The 16,250-nt window shown below is 37.1% G+C and overlaps 1 protein-coding gene across 7 annotated transcripts in view; it reads left to right on the forward strand.

Moving 5' to 3' along the window:
- ARHGAP21 (Rho GTPase activating protein 21) overlaps window positions 1-16,250 on the forward strand; it is a 129,737-nt gene that overhangs the window by 82,552 nt on the left and 30,935 nt on the right. For 5 of the 7 annotated variants that reach the window (XM_081228980.1, XM_081228982.1, XM_081228981.1 and 2 more), the window contains 3 exons: window positions 1,439-1,517; window positions 4,051-4,105; window positions 12,447-14,337. In XM_081228980.1, coding sequence (XP_081085106.1) covers window positions 1,439-1,517; window positions 4,051-4,105; window positions 12,447-14,337 — 2,025 coding nt within the window. Of the gene's footprint in view, window positions 1-1,438; window positions 1,518-4,050; window positions 4,106-11,105; window positions 11,136-12,446; window positions 14,338-16,250 lie in introns of all 7 variants that reach the window. The other 2 variants (XM_081228983.1, XM_081228986.1) reach the window with 1 other exon arrangement.

Here is a 16,250-nt window from a genome sequence, read left to right on the forward strand (position 1 = left end):
TTTTTTCCATATTTTTCCTTCTGTCTCCTACTGTATGTTTCTTCCTTTTTCTTCATATCAGTTATTACTGTTTTTGAGACCTAGTTAGTTATATGTTTTTTGATACCCAAATGGATGGGTGGGCAGAAATACCATAATTGATATATTGTGGACACTTTTAGTTACACCTCAGATAATGGACCCTCAGAGGCCCTCTTAACCTATTTTGCGTACATTTAATTTTGACAAAGTTTAATAAAATAGCAAATGAAGGAGATATTCGTTGAAGTAAATGAAATAATCTTGGAGCTCCAAGTTCTGGAAGAGCCTGACCTGCTAGAGGTGAATGAATTTGTCCACCACAAAGAGTAGTTTAAGTCTCCAGCACAATGCAAGCCCAGCTTCATCTGCAGCTGTCAGTGGATGTGGTAGCTGTTTGTTCTGAAATATTTTGTGACTTGTGATTTTAATTAAAAAAACTAAGTAGGATTTAGTTTAGATTAATGCACACACTAAAATAGTTACCCTTTTCTCTTGTTTCTAAACATGAAATAATTTAAAATGGGAATTAGTGAAAAACATCTTTTACCGCCTTTTGAATAAAATGTTATCTTTGCAGCTACAAATATAAATAGTGGGTGTCACTGGTAAGATTTATTAGGATGCATTGTTAACTTACTAATTATCTTTTTCGTAATAGTTAAAGTAAGCCTAATTTCAATATCATTAGTATATATAATATGTACATCAGTGAACATGTAGGATTCTATTACCTAGAATGTATCATCTCTCATATTCTAAGCTTCCCAAGGTTGGGAAGATGAAGTTGAGGGACTGTGCCAAGCCCACAAAAAATACGTTTTTTCTTGTTTTCCTCTTTCCTCTGTCCTTTCTCCCACTGAATTTTTCTGAGTAACCAAACATCCTTTTCCCCATTAAAATGAAGAACAAGTTAATATATATAAAGTCAAAACCATGTCCATGCCCATGCTTAAGTTCTGCAATGTAGCACTAATCAATAAACTAAATAGACTGAGAGAATACGACAAAGAAAATCAGTTGGACTAAAATTAGAGACCACTGAGATAACAAAAATAATTGTCTAAGGCTGTTAAACAGTGTTTCTCTATTAGAAATGACAGGGTAAACGGAGGAATAAATAGTTTTACAACTCAGAAAACAGATGATAGGAGCATAAATAGTATAATTGTGGTCACTTGGTGATTATACTTTTTGAGGTTTCTAAATTCATCGATGGCTGGACTCTTATTTAAAATATAGTTATATTTCATAAGTAGCTGGATATATTAAAGTTTAGGTTCATTTTTGTAAAAAGACACTTTGAAAAACGAGCAAGGATATATTAAAAATAAGTATATTACTCAAGAGATATTTCAAAAGTACTCACAAGTGACTTTTTAAAGGAATTCCTCATGTGTTATTTAATTTCTCTTTGAAGGTGATCGAATTATAAAAGTCAATGGAGAAAGTGTTATTGGAAAGACCTATTCCCAAGTAATTGCTTTAATCCAGAACAGGTAAGAGTCTTGAAATAGGATTAATTTTGGCCAAAGATGGGTCTTATAAATCACTGAAGCTAGTAGATTTAATGCAGTATTGTATTCTTATAAGAAATTGATGTGATGTGGAAATATGAAACTTCCCCTTAAAGTGGAAAATGCACTTGAAAGTTGCCAAGAACAAACTATCTGAGGATGGCTTATTTGGTGGCTTTGTTTTGGCAAATTTATCAGATTTGTAATTAAAATCCTTTAGAGCCTGAGAGGCATATGTTTTAGATTTACCATTAAGTTTCCTACTTTTATTTGAAATGATAATCAAATTTCTAATTTGCTTATAATAAATATATATATAAATGCATATATAATTTATTTTAAAACCACTAAGGATAACTTATCTTAAATAGCTTACTGAATGATATTCTTGGCTCAAATTCATTTGTTTTAACAAAGACAGCAAGAAATCATCTTTTAATCCGTTTGTTTGCCTACATTCTACAGAATAGGATTTTGAGTTCTAAAGGTAAATAAATATTTATAGAGCAACTGATTGCAAAGATAATTTAGTCCTACTCTTTCTATCACACACCTAGAATTTTTTTTTTAATTACAAATAAAGAAATCGAAAGCCAAAGAGGTTGCTGTATTAAATTTCTGTCAAGAATAAGCCATGACTCTGGGATCCGATTTCCAGCTCATCACCACAAGAGGTTCTTCCCAGATTCAAATACAGTAACTTTTGGATGATCTGTTGCTTTATATTAGCCATACTCACCTGTCTGTAATTAAATTGAGGTTCATTATTTTCTGAAGAATTCTATCAAGCTCCTCTAACCATGTCTAAAGCTGTTCATGCTATAATCTAACTTATGTACATGAATGCCCTAATATGTTGTCACTTTTACAGTTAGGTGATGTGATCATGATTTATTGATCTCAGAGTATTCTCCTTACTGTTGGATTCTAGGTGTTCCTGACAGTGAGCCCTATTTGATCTTAAATATTGAGGAGACCTGGGCACTGGTGAAGAATTGAAAGCCTCCCCGGAGGCAGTGGGGAGATCCACCCAAATTTTCTTTTACTGCAAATAATTTAGATCATAAATATACCAGTATGTTTTGTCAGCCTGTAACTTAACGGTTTTTTAGTGTATTTGTTAACATTTCTTCTTTAAAAGTACTATTTTTCCAAACAACCATAACTTAATCTTTGTTTTCCTCAAAATCCACATTAATTTTTTTTGTTTGTTTGTTTTTTCTGTTACTGGTGCAGTTCATCTTTCAGAATAATAATAACACTTTGGAATGACAGTCTTAATTTTTCAACCAATAAAGCAATTTGAAAAATAAATACTGTTTTTTTCATGATCTTATTTTTCTTTTAAAAAATTGTGTTCCTTTTGTCTGCAGTTGGTAGCAAATGGATTAATGCAGCACAAAGCCATTGAGATTCTGCAGTGTATTAATGTAAAAATGTATCCTTGCAGAAGAATTTATCTAAGCATCAGTATGTATTTTCTACCAACTCTAAATGTTGAAATACAAGTACCTACGTATTTTCTTCGTAGAATTTATTTGAACCTGTGGTTCTAATTGTTTTACTATTCTCTCAGCATTTATGAACCTAAAAATAAGGGTTCAAATAGAGACACCAGTAAATTATTAGATTTGGGTTTTTTTGTTTTTGTTGTTGTTTGTTTCTTAATCTCTTGACTGTATTGGGGGAAAATCTATCTGATATTGTTAGGGTAGATACTGAAGCACTTGCTGGGGATAGCACTATTCTCCTTGCCGTATCTAAGTGTAATTCCAGATCACAGGACTCGGTATAATTTATCCCTTTGAACTGTTTTAAACCTAGAGAAACTTCTCTATTATTTTTAACAGGACACTTACAGTACCAAAATAAAATGAGACTTTGAGCTATTCCTGTAAAGGCTCTAAAATTATATCATGGAGAAGAAAGTAAATTGTTGAGATGCTATATGGTTTTAAAAAAATAAGGAGTCATTTTGATGGTTGTGATGGTGAACTCTGATTTCCTTCCCCTTTGAGGCCAAGAGGGAATATTTCAAAATTAGGATGTTTAATATTGCTTAAAATGTTAAATTTGAGGGTTCTCTGATTATTTTTATGTTAATGTATTTTTAACTTGATAAACAGAGAATTGGTGGTAAAAATTTGTAATTTGTTCTGTGACCTGAAAGAAAATAATACACAATTATATATTGATGAGTTTTGTTCCAGGAGTATTCAATATAAGTAATATACTTCATGTTTCTAAATTAGAAACATGTTATAAAGAACACATGACTGATTATGAATAGCTCAAACATACGGCAGGGTGCCCTCTTTTGTACATAATTAGTCTATATATATAAATGACTTCTTTTCATTTTAATGATTCGGATTTGAAATGTAAAGATTTTTAAAACTCCCATATTAAACTCATAGGCAATTTAAAAAATACTTGTGAGTTAACTCTTTTTCCTTTATGTCTTTCTTGTATACTTCTGCCTCCCCTAAAATAGTATGTGTCTATTCAATTTCAGCGATACCACATTGGAACTTAGTGTTATGCCAAAAGATGAAGACATTCTCCAAGTGGTGAGTTTTATTTATTCAAATATATGGATTGTTTTATAGTCATGAATGTTAATAAAAATTCTTTAAAGATGGAGGTGGATTAAACTTTTTTTAAAAGATTCTAGGGAAAAAAACCTCAAACGCTCTGTTTTTCTCTACATTTTACCAAAAAAACAAAACAAAGGGAGAGAGAGACTATTGTCCATTTTTTACAATTAAGCAACATGAGAATATTTTATTGATTCCACAGTAAACTCTTATTGTTGTCATTTGGAATGAGATTCCTCAAGAGTTTGTTTGCCCAAATGTTGCATTCTAGATACTCCTTCAACCAAAACCAAACCTCAGGGTGCAAGTACGTATCCCCAGGAATTAGATTCTTTTTTTTTTTAAACTATGAGGTCAGGAATTTTATGAAAGCCATTTATTGGTTTTCCAATAAGCGTTACTGTCTGTAAATTAACTTACCGAGCAGTTTTCTTAACAGTATCCATTCATTCCATTAGAAGTAATGTTCAAAGGGAAAAATATGTTAGCATCTTAGAGAGGGAGTGAAACTATATAGTTGAAAATCTTTAGCGTTTATCTTAAAATATCTTTCTCCTCTTGAGAAAGAAAACAAATTAACTGGAGTACTTAACTCCTTTATTAAGCTTAGATATTGCTGAGGGTAAAAAGATGTTAAAATAAATAAATAAAATAAATTTCATTCAGGAAAATAATACTTTTCCTCAATTGATTTTGTAGTTCAGCAGAATAAAACAATTAGAGCTAGGAAATAGCAGTGGCTGCTGAAGTTTGTTGTTTGTTTGTTTTTTTAAATTCCTTTTAGTGTATAGCTGTTGTTTTCTTACTCAGAACTGATGGAATCCTTGTGGTAGGAATGGAAATAAGAATGTTTTTCATTTGTAAGGTGTTCATTTGAACTTAGCTCAACAAAAGTCATAAATAAACTTCTGTAAACATTTTTTTTTACAAAAAAATCACTAAAGTCAATCCTAATGATTCAGTTTATTCACTTACACATAAAATATAATTAACCGAAATCCATGGAGATCAGCCTTGTGTTTTTAAGACATACTGATTTTATTTCAAAATGGCATGTTTACCGACAACAGGTTATTACCCTTCTTAAGTGCACAGTTCTTTTGGGGTTGAGTGTCTCAACAAGGAAGTTGTAACCATCTGTGGTGGTTTTCTTAGTCAAGCAGCACTAGTTGTAGAGTCCTCCCCTGACCATTCAGCACAGTGAGAGAACAACAGACAACCACGGAAGGCAGTGAAGTCACTAGACTGAAACTAAATATGGGGGTCCTCCTGTAGGGCTCCACTTATGCAAAGGACCAGGAGGTGATGCCCACACGGTAGGGCAAACTTTACCTTGAACCCTTGCATTCTCCTGACTCAGAGACAGAGGGCACCTCCAAAACAGAACTGATATCTCATCTTCAGTAGTCTCTTTGCTTGCCAAGGTGAAGGCACTGGTTGGACACTGTTTAGAACAGTGAAACGAACAGCTCATTTCACAGAATGCCCAGCATTGTATAAACTCCCAGGAATCAAGCACAGAATTACCATCCTAGCCTGCTGTGTGGTTGATGCAGGGGAGCAACAGTGCAAGGAATCATGGTCTAAGGATGTGATCAATGGGAAATTAGGTTAATTAATTTCCTTGTGTTTTATTTAAGATAAAGGGAAAATACAAAGTGTTGCAACACAGGGAGAAGTTGGTTCACTGGGGTGACCTGAGCACACAGATCTTCAAGGTTCCTCAGGGTCCTGATATATTGTAACAGAAAATTCATTTTTAAAACTTGTTGAGTTATTTTAATCATAAGAAATTAAAAGCCCATATCCTTGATGGTAAAAGAAAACCTCACTTTTAAACCCAGTCTTCATTCACATTTGCATTGAAGGAGTATATATAGTTAATGCAGACTCTCCGTTGTTCCCTGAAGGACACTGAAATGTAGCAACTTCTTTTCCACATAAATGCTTTTAGGTGGGATATCTACAAGTGGCATTTTAAAAAATCTATTATAAAACACAAAGAGAATCTGGGATTTAAAAAACCATATGTGGAAATACTTCTCTCTAACAGATTCTAGAATGAAAATGTTCTGTAAGGGGCCTTCAGAAGTATTTATGTTGGTCTTAAACCTGTTACTTAAAATATATGCTTTTGAAGATGTATTTGTCCCTGTGAGGTTGAATATTCATTGTAAAGAAAACATAAACATGAACATTTTTACAGCTACTATAAACATCATTTACCCAAGAGAAAGCCTGTCTCAGTTTTTATATATTTGCCTGGGTCACGGCAGGATTGGGTGTCCATGAGCGTTTGCTCCTCAAGTGATGTATAGATCAAGTTGTTCTAGAGGTATTCAGCTAATCTTTTTTTTTTTTGCGGTACACGGGCCTCTCACTGCTGTGGCCTCTCCCATTGCCGAGCACAGGCTCCGGACGCACAGGCTCAGCAGCCATGGCTCACGGGCCCAGCCGCTCTGTGGCATGTGGGATCTTCCCGGACTGGGCATGAACCCGTGTCCCCTGCATTGGCAGGTGGACTCTCAACCACTGTGCCACCAGGGAAGCTCATTCAGCTCATCTTTGAGAGGTGGCATAGAAATTTTAATTTGGTTTAAAACTTACCTCATGTAAGGACAGGTATATAGTAATAAATCTCATAATTCACAGAAGACAGTGACATGATGTTGAAAAACATGAAGTAAAATTAAGAATTATTTATTATGTTATTAAACTAGTGCTGGTAACAGTACTCCTGTACTTGGCAACCTCATTTTTTAAACTAACATACATTTTCATACATTGTAAAATGTACGTACAGTGACATACATTTTAAACTAACAATACAATAGTATTGTATTCATTTGAGTCATTTGGTGGTCTTATAATATTTTAGACCATGATCATAGTCTTAGACAAGTTCATATTTTTAAGGTGATACTACAAAATAAAAAGCACTTCCTGTTGCCTTTTGTAAAAAGACAAAACGATTTTGTTGCCCTCTCAGACACTGAGGGTGAATGAAATAGCCACCACCCGTCAAGTCACCTAAACAGTGATGCTGACTGAAAAAAAATATGTCTTCAATGGACCCATGGTAGCTCTCAGTGCTAGATCTGGGTGTTCTTTTCTGTGCAGACTTCAAGATACTTCATTAAGCCTTTAGCTCCATGGACTCAAAATTCAGTTCTAAATAGATCAGTTCTGATGGCTGTGGAGATTCTCGGGTGTGTCTGATGTTTGTCGAGGGTATTTGGAGCCTACTTTGTGTTTTAACAGCCAGGTTAAACAGCTTTTCTAGTGTAACAGGGAAGAAAGTGATGGCACTAGGACTTGAACCCAGGTAGGCCTGAGACTGTACGTAGCCTGTACTTGAAACTAAACCACAGGCCCATACTGTTGTTGGGTCCAGATGAAGAGTGTCAGTGGCTGTTACATTCACACTGCCGGTCACGGTAAGAGCTGCTAGGCAAACTCATCTCTGGGATCTGCATCCATTGCCCTAGCTACCACTCCATGACTGTGTGATATAAATTGAAAAATGTAATTTAACCCAAATTTTCCTTTAGATTTATTAGAATTACTTTCAAAATAATTATTTATTATGTTCCACCATCGGTATACTGTTCTATTTAAAATCAGATATCCATTTGTCACGTGTGGATCAAGGTAATCTTGCTTTAGAGTAGGGAAGCAAGAACAGGAATTCTGGAGGGTTCTTTCATATTTTGCAAGTATGAAGCAGTTACTTTCTTCTATTTTTTAAAAAAGTATTTTAAATAATTATAAGAATAGTACTTGCGTGTTAGAAAAGTTTCAAATAATTTAGAAAGGTATAAAATATCCACACCATCCGCTTCTCCCATGTCCCACTGTGGCATGTCTGACGTATTTTACAATTATCCGAACAGATATGTAGTTACTTTTGCTTTTATCATAAGTAATGGTATAAAATTAACAGGTCAGCCTGTTAACTCAAACTGGTAGGCAGGAATTTTAATCTTACTGGCTTATTTATTCTGCACTTTTTTGTTTGTTTTTCCTGTTTACTAAACAGTAAATATGGTACAGTAATAGTAAAACTATCGCAATAGTAATAGGTATGGTAATAGTGATTTTGATGCAAGTCTACTAAAACTGAACTGAAAGATTATTTTAGGACTATTTAGCTACTGTTAGGCACTATACATATAGTCAAGATCCAGACTGTTAACATTACATTTTATTTAAATGCTCTTTACAATTCTAATTCCAAATGAAGACTTCCATGAGGCATCTTTCCTTACTCACCTCCCCTCACCCGCCTCCCCCTTTAAAGAACATTTTGGATCTGTAGGCATGACAGGGCTGCTACTATTCCGTTTTCATTAGGTGTGGCTTGAATTTTAAAATATTAACTTTTAAACTACTAAGCTACTATAAGATATAAAACTTTAATACAAGGGTAAAGGAAATTCAAGAAAAAATGTAGAGTGATATATAAAAGGCCTAATGAAAAAAAATTGGCTAAAGATTTTTTTGTCATATCCTATTGAATTCCCAAGTGCTAGTCAGTCAGAAAAAATCTGAGTGTTGTCTAATTCCATCAAAACTTCTGGATATATATATTGGATTGGCCAAAAAGTTCGTTCGGTTTAAGTAAAAATGACACATTTTTCATTTTCACCAAGAACTTTATTCAACAGCGTATTCATTAACCAAATGAACTTTTTGGCCAACTCAATACTATGAAGTATCCATTTGGACTTAAATGTAAAAATAAAAATTATTATGAGCCAAACATGCAATTCTTATGACATTGGTTTCAAAAATTTCTGGGCCATGCCATTTCAGGCAAACTTATTAATACAGGATGATTTTGATGTCATTATAAAAGAATATAAATTGACATCATTAAATAAAAATTACTTTAAGTGACATTTTGTACTGTTTAATTGGTGCCTATTGACAATTCAGAGATTCCCAGGGGGTAATTAAAACATTGAAATGTCTGACCATGGTGTCTCAGTGAAAGATTGAGTACTTTCTGACTCAAGAGAAAGCACACCACAGTCACAGCTATGAGCAAGTTATGGAGTTTAAAATCCTGTTTTCATAGTGTAAAACCTTATTAATGGGTTCCGTGTTCTCCTCAAAGAGTTGAATGTTGTAATCCGCCCCAGTGTTTGTGCAAGCCCCGTCTAAAGCTTTCCTCTGTAGGCAGTTTGTTTTCTAGAGGAACACTTAAAAGCATCCTGGGAGAAGGGGACTCCTTAAAATTGTCATACTGTCTATTCCTAATTTACATCCCTACTCTTATTCTGGAGATAATTTGTGTCTGTACTGCGCCTCTCAGCATAGCCGTAGAAGTTTATTCCCACGACTTACCTGGAACACATACCAAGCGACAGTGGCCTTTGGAGCACTGCTGATTTCCCCATGGATGTTAATTGAATGGTATTGGTTCTCAAACTTTATGAGAATGAGAAACTTTTAAATAGATAGATAAACAAACAAGCTTTTTTAGTATCCATGAACTGAGAGGATATGTGAGGAAATTCAGTACTACTACTGAATGAATTCATACTTTATCTCAACCATATCTGCTTGCATTAGACAGTAGTACTGTATGTGTAAGGTATTCTGTTTAGTCAGTCCACTGTTAATGCATGGTCCACGTGTGTATATTTAAGGACCCCTTTGCCATAATTTTACCCAGAAGTGGGAACCCATGAATATAGACTATTTAGGAATCTTAGCAATATCTAAAGTATGTCAAATACCTTTTCAAGTATTTAATAGTTCTGGTCATATACTTTTATTATTAAAAGATAATATTCCTCCCCAAATTTGAATAAAGGAGGTATCTCTAAATTATTAATTCTAGAACAGCATTTCCCAGCAGAAGTTCTAATTGTGTTAAAACCCCGAGAAAAAAAAAAAGTTCCGTGGCCAAATAAGTTTGTAATTTCACGTCAAGTTTTACAATGTACATTAACATAGTAGAGGTCTTGAGAAGTCATGAAGCCCACCAGCCAAACTTCCCCTACATCATCAAGCATAAGGAATACATCACCCCTTTCAGGTGATGCTTAATAAAATTGCACAAACACGCTCTAAAAATACTGTACCAGCGAGTCCACTCATCCACACACAGTTTTCCTGTCATGGAACAGTGCTGGTGCTACTACAATGAGCATTAAAAAGATAAGCTTATTATGTCAGTGGCACATAGCCAAAATGTATATTTTGACTGACTGTATTCATACCTTAGAAATATTATGGCATGCATGTTTTCTTTTAGCTACTGGGCTTTCATTTCTCACTGCATCCTGGTTTAGTTTCTATAATATTCTTTATAAGTTAAAAAGAATTACTCTGGAAGTAATATTTTTTATGTCCATCCAGTAGTTATTTTCATAAGCTTAATAAAATAGGACAAAAGGTACAGCATTGGAAGATCTTAATTTTTGAGGGAAACCCATTTGATAAAACAGTCATTCTTTCGTTCCAAATCCTAGTGTAAAGGCAGCTGCAGTCATCTGACAGCTTGTGGTTATGCTCTGATTTACAGGGGAAGGAGGAGGTTGTACTATTTTAAATGCATAATAGAGCATTCGTTTTGTCATCTGGAAGCAGAGATGGAAGAAACTCAGGGGAAATGAGAGGCATCAATGTTGCTGTTGTGGAAGGGAAGCTTTGTGGCACATTATCAGACAGCAGTGCATATTGAAGAAAATATCTGTTAGGAATGCATGTCACCAGATGTATTTTGCTTTCAAGAATGGTAGACAAATCAAATAAGAACCAGATAAAAGCCTGAGAAAAAGATGCTCAGAAGGATACTGAAGTTATTCTTTATGCCTCACTGCCCTTTACTTCTCTTGGTACCTTCCAGAGGAATCAGTATAGATGTATTTTTAGGTTGCTGTTTTCCAGCATCAATATGACAACATGATTCTGTCTTTATATCAGTAAGCAGCTTCTACTATGTTTTCCTATTTTCTGCTAGCTACAATTTACAAAGGATGTCACAGCTCTGGTAAGAACTGCACAGAAGCCATTTCCTTGCTTTACAAATCATGTTTTGTAGAGATTTGTAATAAGCCAATCTATTAAAACTGTAAGTTCACTTAGAGGAATCTCTCCATGGTGTTAATCTTACTAATTTGCAGAATGTGTTTGTGATATATTATTTTTTTATTTTTATGTTTGGTTTTCTTTTGTGTCCTGTGCATAACTGGTGTTAAAACATAACATCTTTCTGCATCTGTATTTTTTTAAGCATCTCACACTCTCTCTTCTCCTAGTACTTTGCTGTTATGTTATGTTTGTGGCTGCACTTGAGCTTTGCAAGCTGTCTAATGCAAAGAGAGGATGTGACGATAGTCTTGAATTAAGCTTGTTTTGATTAGGGGACGGTATGTAATACGACACCACACCTAACTGTCTCAGCTGTTGAACATCATCCTGAATTATATCCGTTAGCTCTGTCTTATAGAGTCTTGTTACTTAATTTGTTATTTTTAAGTTTTAAAAAACATTGCTAGATAATTTCATGAATAATTGATAAAAAATAATTGGAGCTGCATGCCTGCCTGTTAGTAATAGAGAAATGTCTCCTTATAACAGGTAAAAGAGACCAAATAAATCTGTACAATACAATTTTGCATTACTGTAAAATAAAAAATATAAATTATATACAGGAAGATGAATTACCTTTTTTCATATTTTACGCCTTTAATATGTACTTAATTTCTTAAATGTGCATATTCTCTATTTCTCCTGGCTGTTGGAGGATTTAATTTATCAAAATGGATTATTTTTAGCGACTCAGTAATCATTCATTGGCAAGACAGTGTTCAATGCATTATTTTTGATAGCAGTAGTGCCTAAAGTGAAGATGTATTTGGTGAAGATTTTAAATATTTTCACCTTCATTCTGGCAAAAGATCAGAGTCTTGTTTTGCTGAGATTTATTAGGCAGCCATTTAACCTGCCAACTGCTGGGGGAAAAAAATCATAAAACTTGAAAGGGGAAATTTTTAGAAGCAAGACATCCGTATCTAATTAATGGTGGCGAGGGCGGGGTGGAGTTTGGTGCGTTTCAGGTCTTTTGAGAAAATAGGCAATTGTAATTTATATTTTTTGCAAATTCTACAATTTATTTGATTTCTGAGAGACTAGCCCTTTTCTGAATTTGTGGAGTACCCTTACACTGTGTTTGCCTGCATGCTTTAGTGAATGCCACCCCAGAGCAGGGCACTGTAAAATAACATAGTGCATCGCAAGAATGGAAACAAGTGTTCCTTTGATGACTCTGAAGTGACCCCTTTCTCTCATCTTCATGTAGGCGTATTCTCAAGATGCCTACCTGAAGGGCAACGAAGCCTACAGCGGCAATGCCCGCAACATACCTGAACCTCCACCGGTCTGCTACCCCTGGCTGCCACCCGCCCCTCCCGCCCCGGTGCAGCCCCCTGAGACAGCCCCTCCAGACTCCTCCACGAGCAAACCGCAGACCAGTCCCCCAGTATTGACGCAGCCCGGCAGGGCCTACAGGATGGAAATACAAGTGCCTCCGTCACCACCAGAGGTGGCCAAGTCCAACACAGCAGTGTGTGTCTGCAGTGAAAGCGTAAGGACCGTCATTGTACCTTCTGAGAAGGTTATAGATTTGTTACCTAATAGAAGCAACCACACGGTTCCCTCCCACAGAACTGAGGAAGTGAGGTATGGCAGGAACGAGCAGACCTCTTTCAAAACAGCATCAAGAACCACATCGCCACCATCCTCAATTCCCACGTCCCATCTCATCCATCAGACCAGCTCCAGGTCATTGGAAACTTCTGGCATCTTACTTAAATCAGGCCATTACAGTGGACACTCAGAAGGACTGGCAAGCGGCAGGTCTCCAGCTGTGGATTCTCCTCCCGTATCTGTCAATCACTATTCTCCAAACTCCCATCAGCACATAGACTGGAAAAACTATAAAACTTACAAAGAGTATATTGATAACCGGCGGTTGCACATGGGTTGTCGGACAATTCAAGAAAGGTTAGATAGTTTACGAGCAGCCTCGCAGAGCACAACAGATTATAACCAGGTGGTACTGAACCGCGCTGCCTTGCAGATACGACGTCGGAGCACCTCTCAGGACCGAGTGCCCCAGTCCGTTCAGATCCGGCAACGCAGCGTGTCTCAGGAGAGGCTGGAGGACTCTGTGTTGATGAAGTACTGTCCAAGGAGCGCATCTCAAGGAGCGCTGACATCTCCTTCTATTAGTTTTAGTAACCATAGAACTCGCTCGTGGGATTTTATCCAGGGACAGGGTGAAACCTTAGAAAACGTCCATTCTGAATGTCCACCACCCGATGCAAAGGGAGAAGGAAAGCAGACTTACAAGTGGAGTGGATTTACCGAGCAGGATGATCGGCGAGGTATTTATGAAAGGCATAGGCAGCAAGAGATTCACAAAGCTTTCCGAGGTTCCAATTTTACAGTGGCTCCGAATGTTGTGAATTCTGACAACAGGCGAGTGAGTGGCAGAGGGGTGGAACTGGTGTCTCAGTTTAAAAGAATTCCAGCAGATCTGAAACCACTGCAGCCCAACAGGAATTTTCAAACTACCTGCGGAATGTCCCAGCCTCGAGGTATTTCACAAGACAGGTCACCTCTTGTGAAAGTCCGAAACAGTTCTCTGAAAGCACCTACGCACGTCACAAAACCACCCTCCAGCCAGAACTCGTTTGTTTCCATCAAAGACCAAAGACCAGTAAATCACTTGCATCAAAACAGTCTTTTGAATCAGCAGACATGGTTAAGGACTGAAACTACCCCCGATCACCACGTGGACACTGGGAAACCCCCCTCTCTATCCGGAGCTCCTGTTAAGCCCACCCCTCCGATGAGTGAGAACGCTGGCACTCCAGATTTGGAATTATCCGTCACTCAAAGGGATCAAGATTTAAATTTACAAGAGGCTGAAATTCAGCAATCAAATGCTGTAGATACTAAAGAAACTGTCATCCTAAGAGAAAAACCTCCATCTGGTCGCCAAACGCCTCAGCCTTTAAGGCATCAGTCTTACATCTTGGCAGTGAATGACCAAGAGCCAGGGTCAGACACCACTTGCTGGCTACCTAATGATGCTCGCCGAGAGGTCCATATAAAAAGGATGGAGGAGAGGAAGGCCTCAAGTACCAGTCCACCCGGTGATTCCTTGGCTTCCATCCCATTTATAGGTGAGCTCACTTAATGGTCATTGGCTAGTACGTCAAATACTTAAAACATCTTTTCAGCAAAGTATTTCTAGTTCAACAGGTACAGGAATTTTACACTGTGATCTTAAAACACTTGTTCCACATTTTCTACACTCTGCTAAAACCAGAGCCATAAGCTTTTACTCTCAAAAATTATTTCTAGTATCCATTTTCCTTTTTTAAACTTTACATACTCAGTACCCATTTTTAATTTTGATTTTTTTTTTTTTTTTTTTTTTTTTTTTTGCGGTATGCGGGCCTCTCACTGTTGTGGCCTCTCCCGTTGTGGAGCATCAGGCTCTGGACGCGCAGGCTCAGCGGCCATGGCTCACGGGCCCAGCTGCTCCGCGGCATGTGGGATCTTCCCAGACCGGGGCACGAACCCGTGTCCCTGCATCGGCAGGCGGACTCTCAACCACTGTGCCACCAGGGAAGGCCTTTAATTTTGATTTTAATGAGACAAATCCCCACCATCTGGGGTGGGGTCAGGAGCCCCATCAGCAAACCAAATTGTGCTTAGTTGTTGATTCAGCTGAAACAAAAGCCAAGTGGAACAGCTTTGATCGCTAGTAATCAACCTTTCATTTAAACAGTGCTTTTTACTTTCTAAAGCTTATTTCTTTGTAAATTTTTACTTGTGGGCCAACTGAAAAGACCTCTTTGTTGTCACATTACTTTGTCTTAGAATCAATCCTGGACTAGATGGGGGGAAATTACTTAAATTACAAGCATGTGCCCTGATCTAGAACACCTATCATGTTGACTGAGGCTTTAGTCTGCTCCCAGGCTTTAGTCTGCTCACATGCCGCAGGTATATTATCCACAAAGCAGCCAATATGTTTTTAAAAATATAAATAGGATCATTTCACTCCTGATCAGAACCCTTTTTTACTTCCCGTGTTACTCAGAATAGAACCCAGAACCCGACTGCGGTGGACAAGGCCCTCTGTGATCTGAGTCACAACCCTACTCCACCTCTCACCCCTACCTCCCGTCTTCCTGTTCATGCCATCTTCACACACGCCAGCCTCCTAGCAGTCCTGAAACGCGCCAAGCACACCCTGCTTCAGCGCCCTGGCACCAGTTCCAAGCCTTGGAGTGCATTCCAGAGATATTCACAAGACTCGCGCTCTCTCAGTACATTTGGGCCTCTGCTCAGATACTGCCTTATCAAAGCAGCCTTTCCAGACCAGCCTATCTAAAATACACACAGAACCTGACATTCTCTATCTCCTTAAGCTACTTTATTTATCTTTATACCACTTGTTTCCACTTGGCATTTGTATTTTTTGTTTATTACATGTTGCTCTGCAGAGCTAAAACACGAGCTATGCCAGAGCCAGGATTTTAGATCTTTTGTTCACTTCTGTGTCCTTAATGCCTGGCAAGGAGAAGGCACTCGATATTTGTCAAAATAATAGGTGAATGATAATTTTGATTTGATGGTTAAATGTGTAGCAAAACAAAACAAATTTTCATCATAATTACTATGCAGCTCTAAGATATCATATGCTAACAGGATTATCATATATGTCCTTTGTATTATCTTCATTTAATAAATGAGAAATTTAAGCTATTGAGAGGTTAAATAACTTCCCCAAAGTCACACAGTCAATATGCAATAGAGACTTCCCTGATTCAGCCTCATTGCAGAGCACAACTCCAGAGGGCACCATTTATACAGAATGCGTTGTGAACAGCGCCCTCTGGAGGTGTGTGATGCAAGGCTTGCTTTGAGGCCAAGGCCATACTCTCACTCAACCTGTTACCCCATGGGTTCAGGAAGAGTTTGCCATAATTTTGAAATATATTGTATTCTCTTTCAGTACTGTTTCAGACTTTTTCTCTTCTAGAGAAACTTATTAAAGCTGTTGAGCTCTTGGACTGTCAGGTGA

The sequence above is a fragment of the Mesoplodon bidens genome (assembly GCF_964165515.1).
Source record: "Mesoplodon bidens genome assembly, chromosome: 3".
NCBI lineage: Eukaryota > Metazoa > Chordata > Mammalia > Artiodactyla > Ziphiidae > Mesoplodon > Mesoplodon bidens.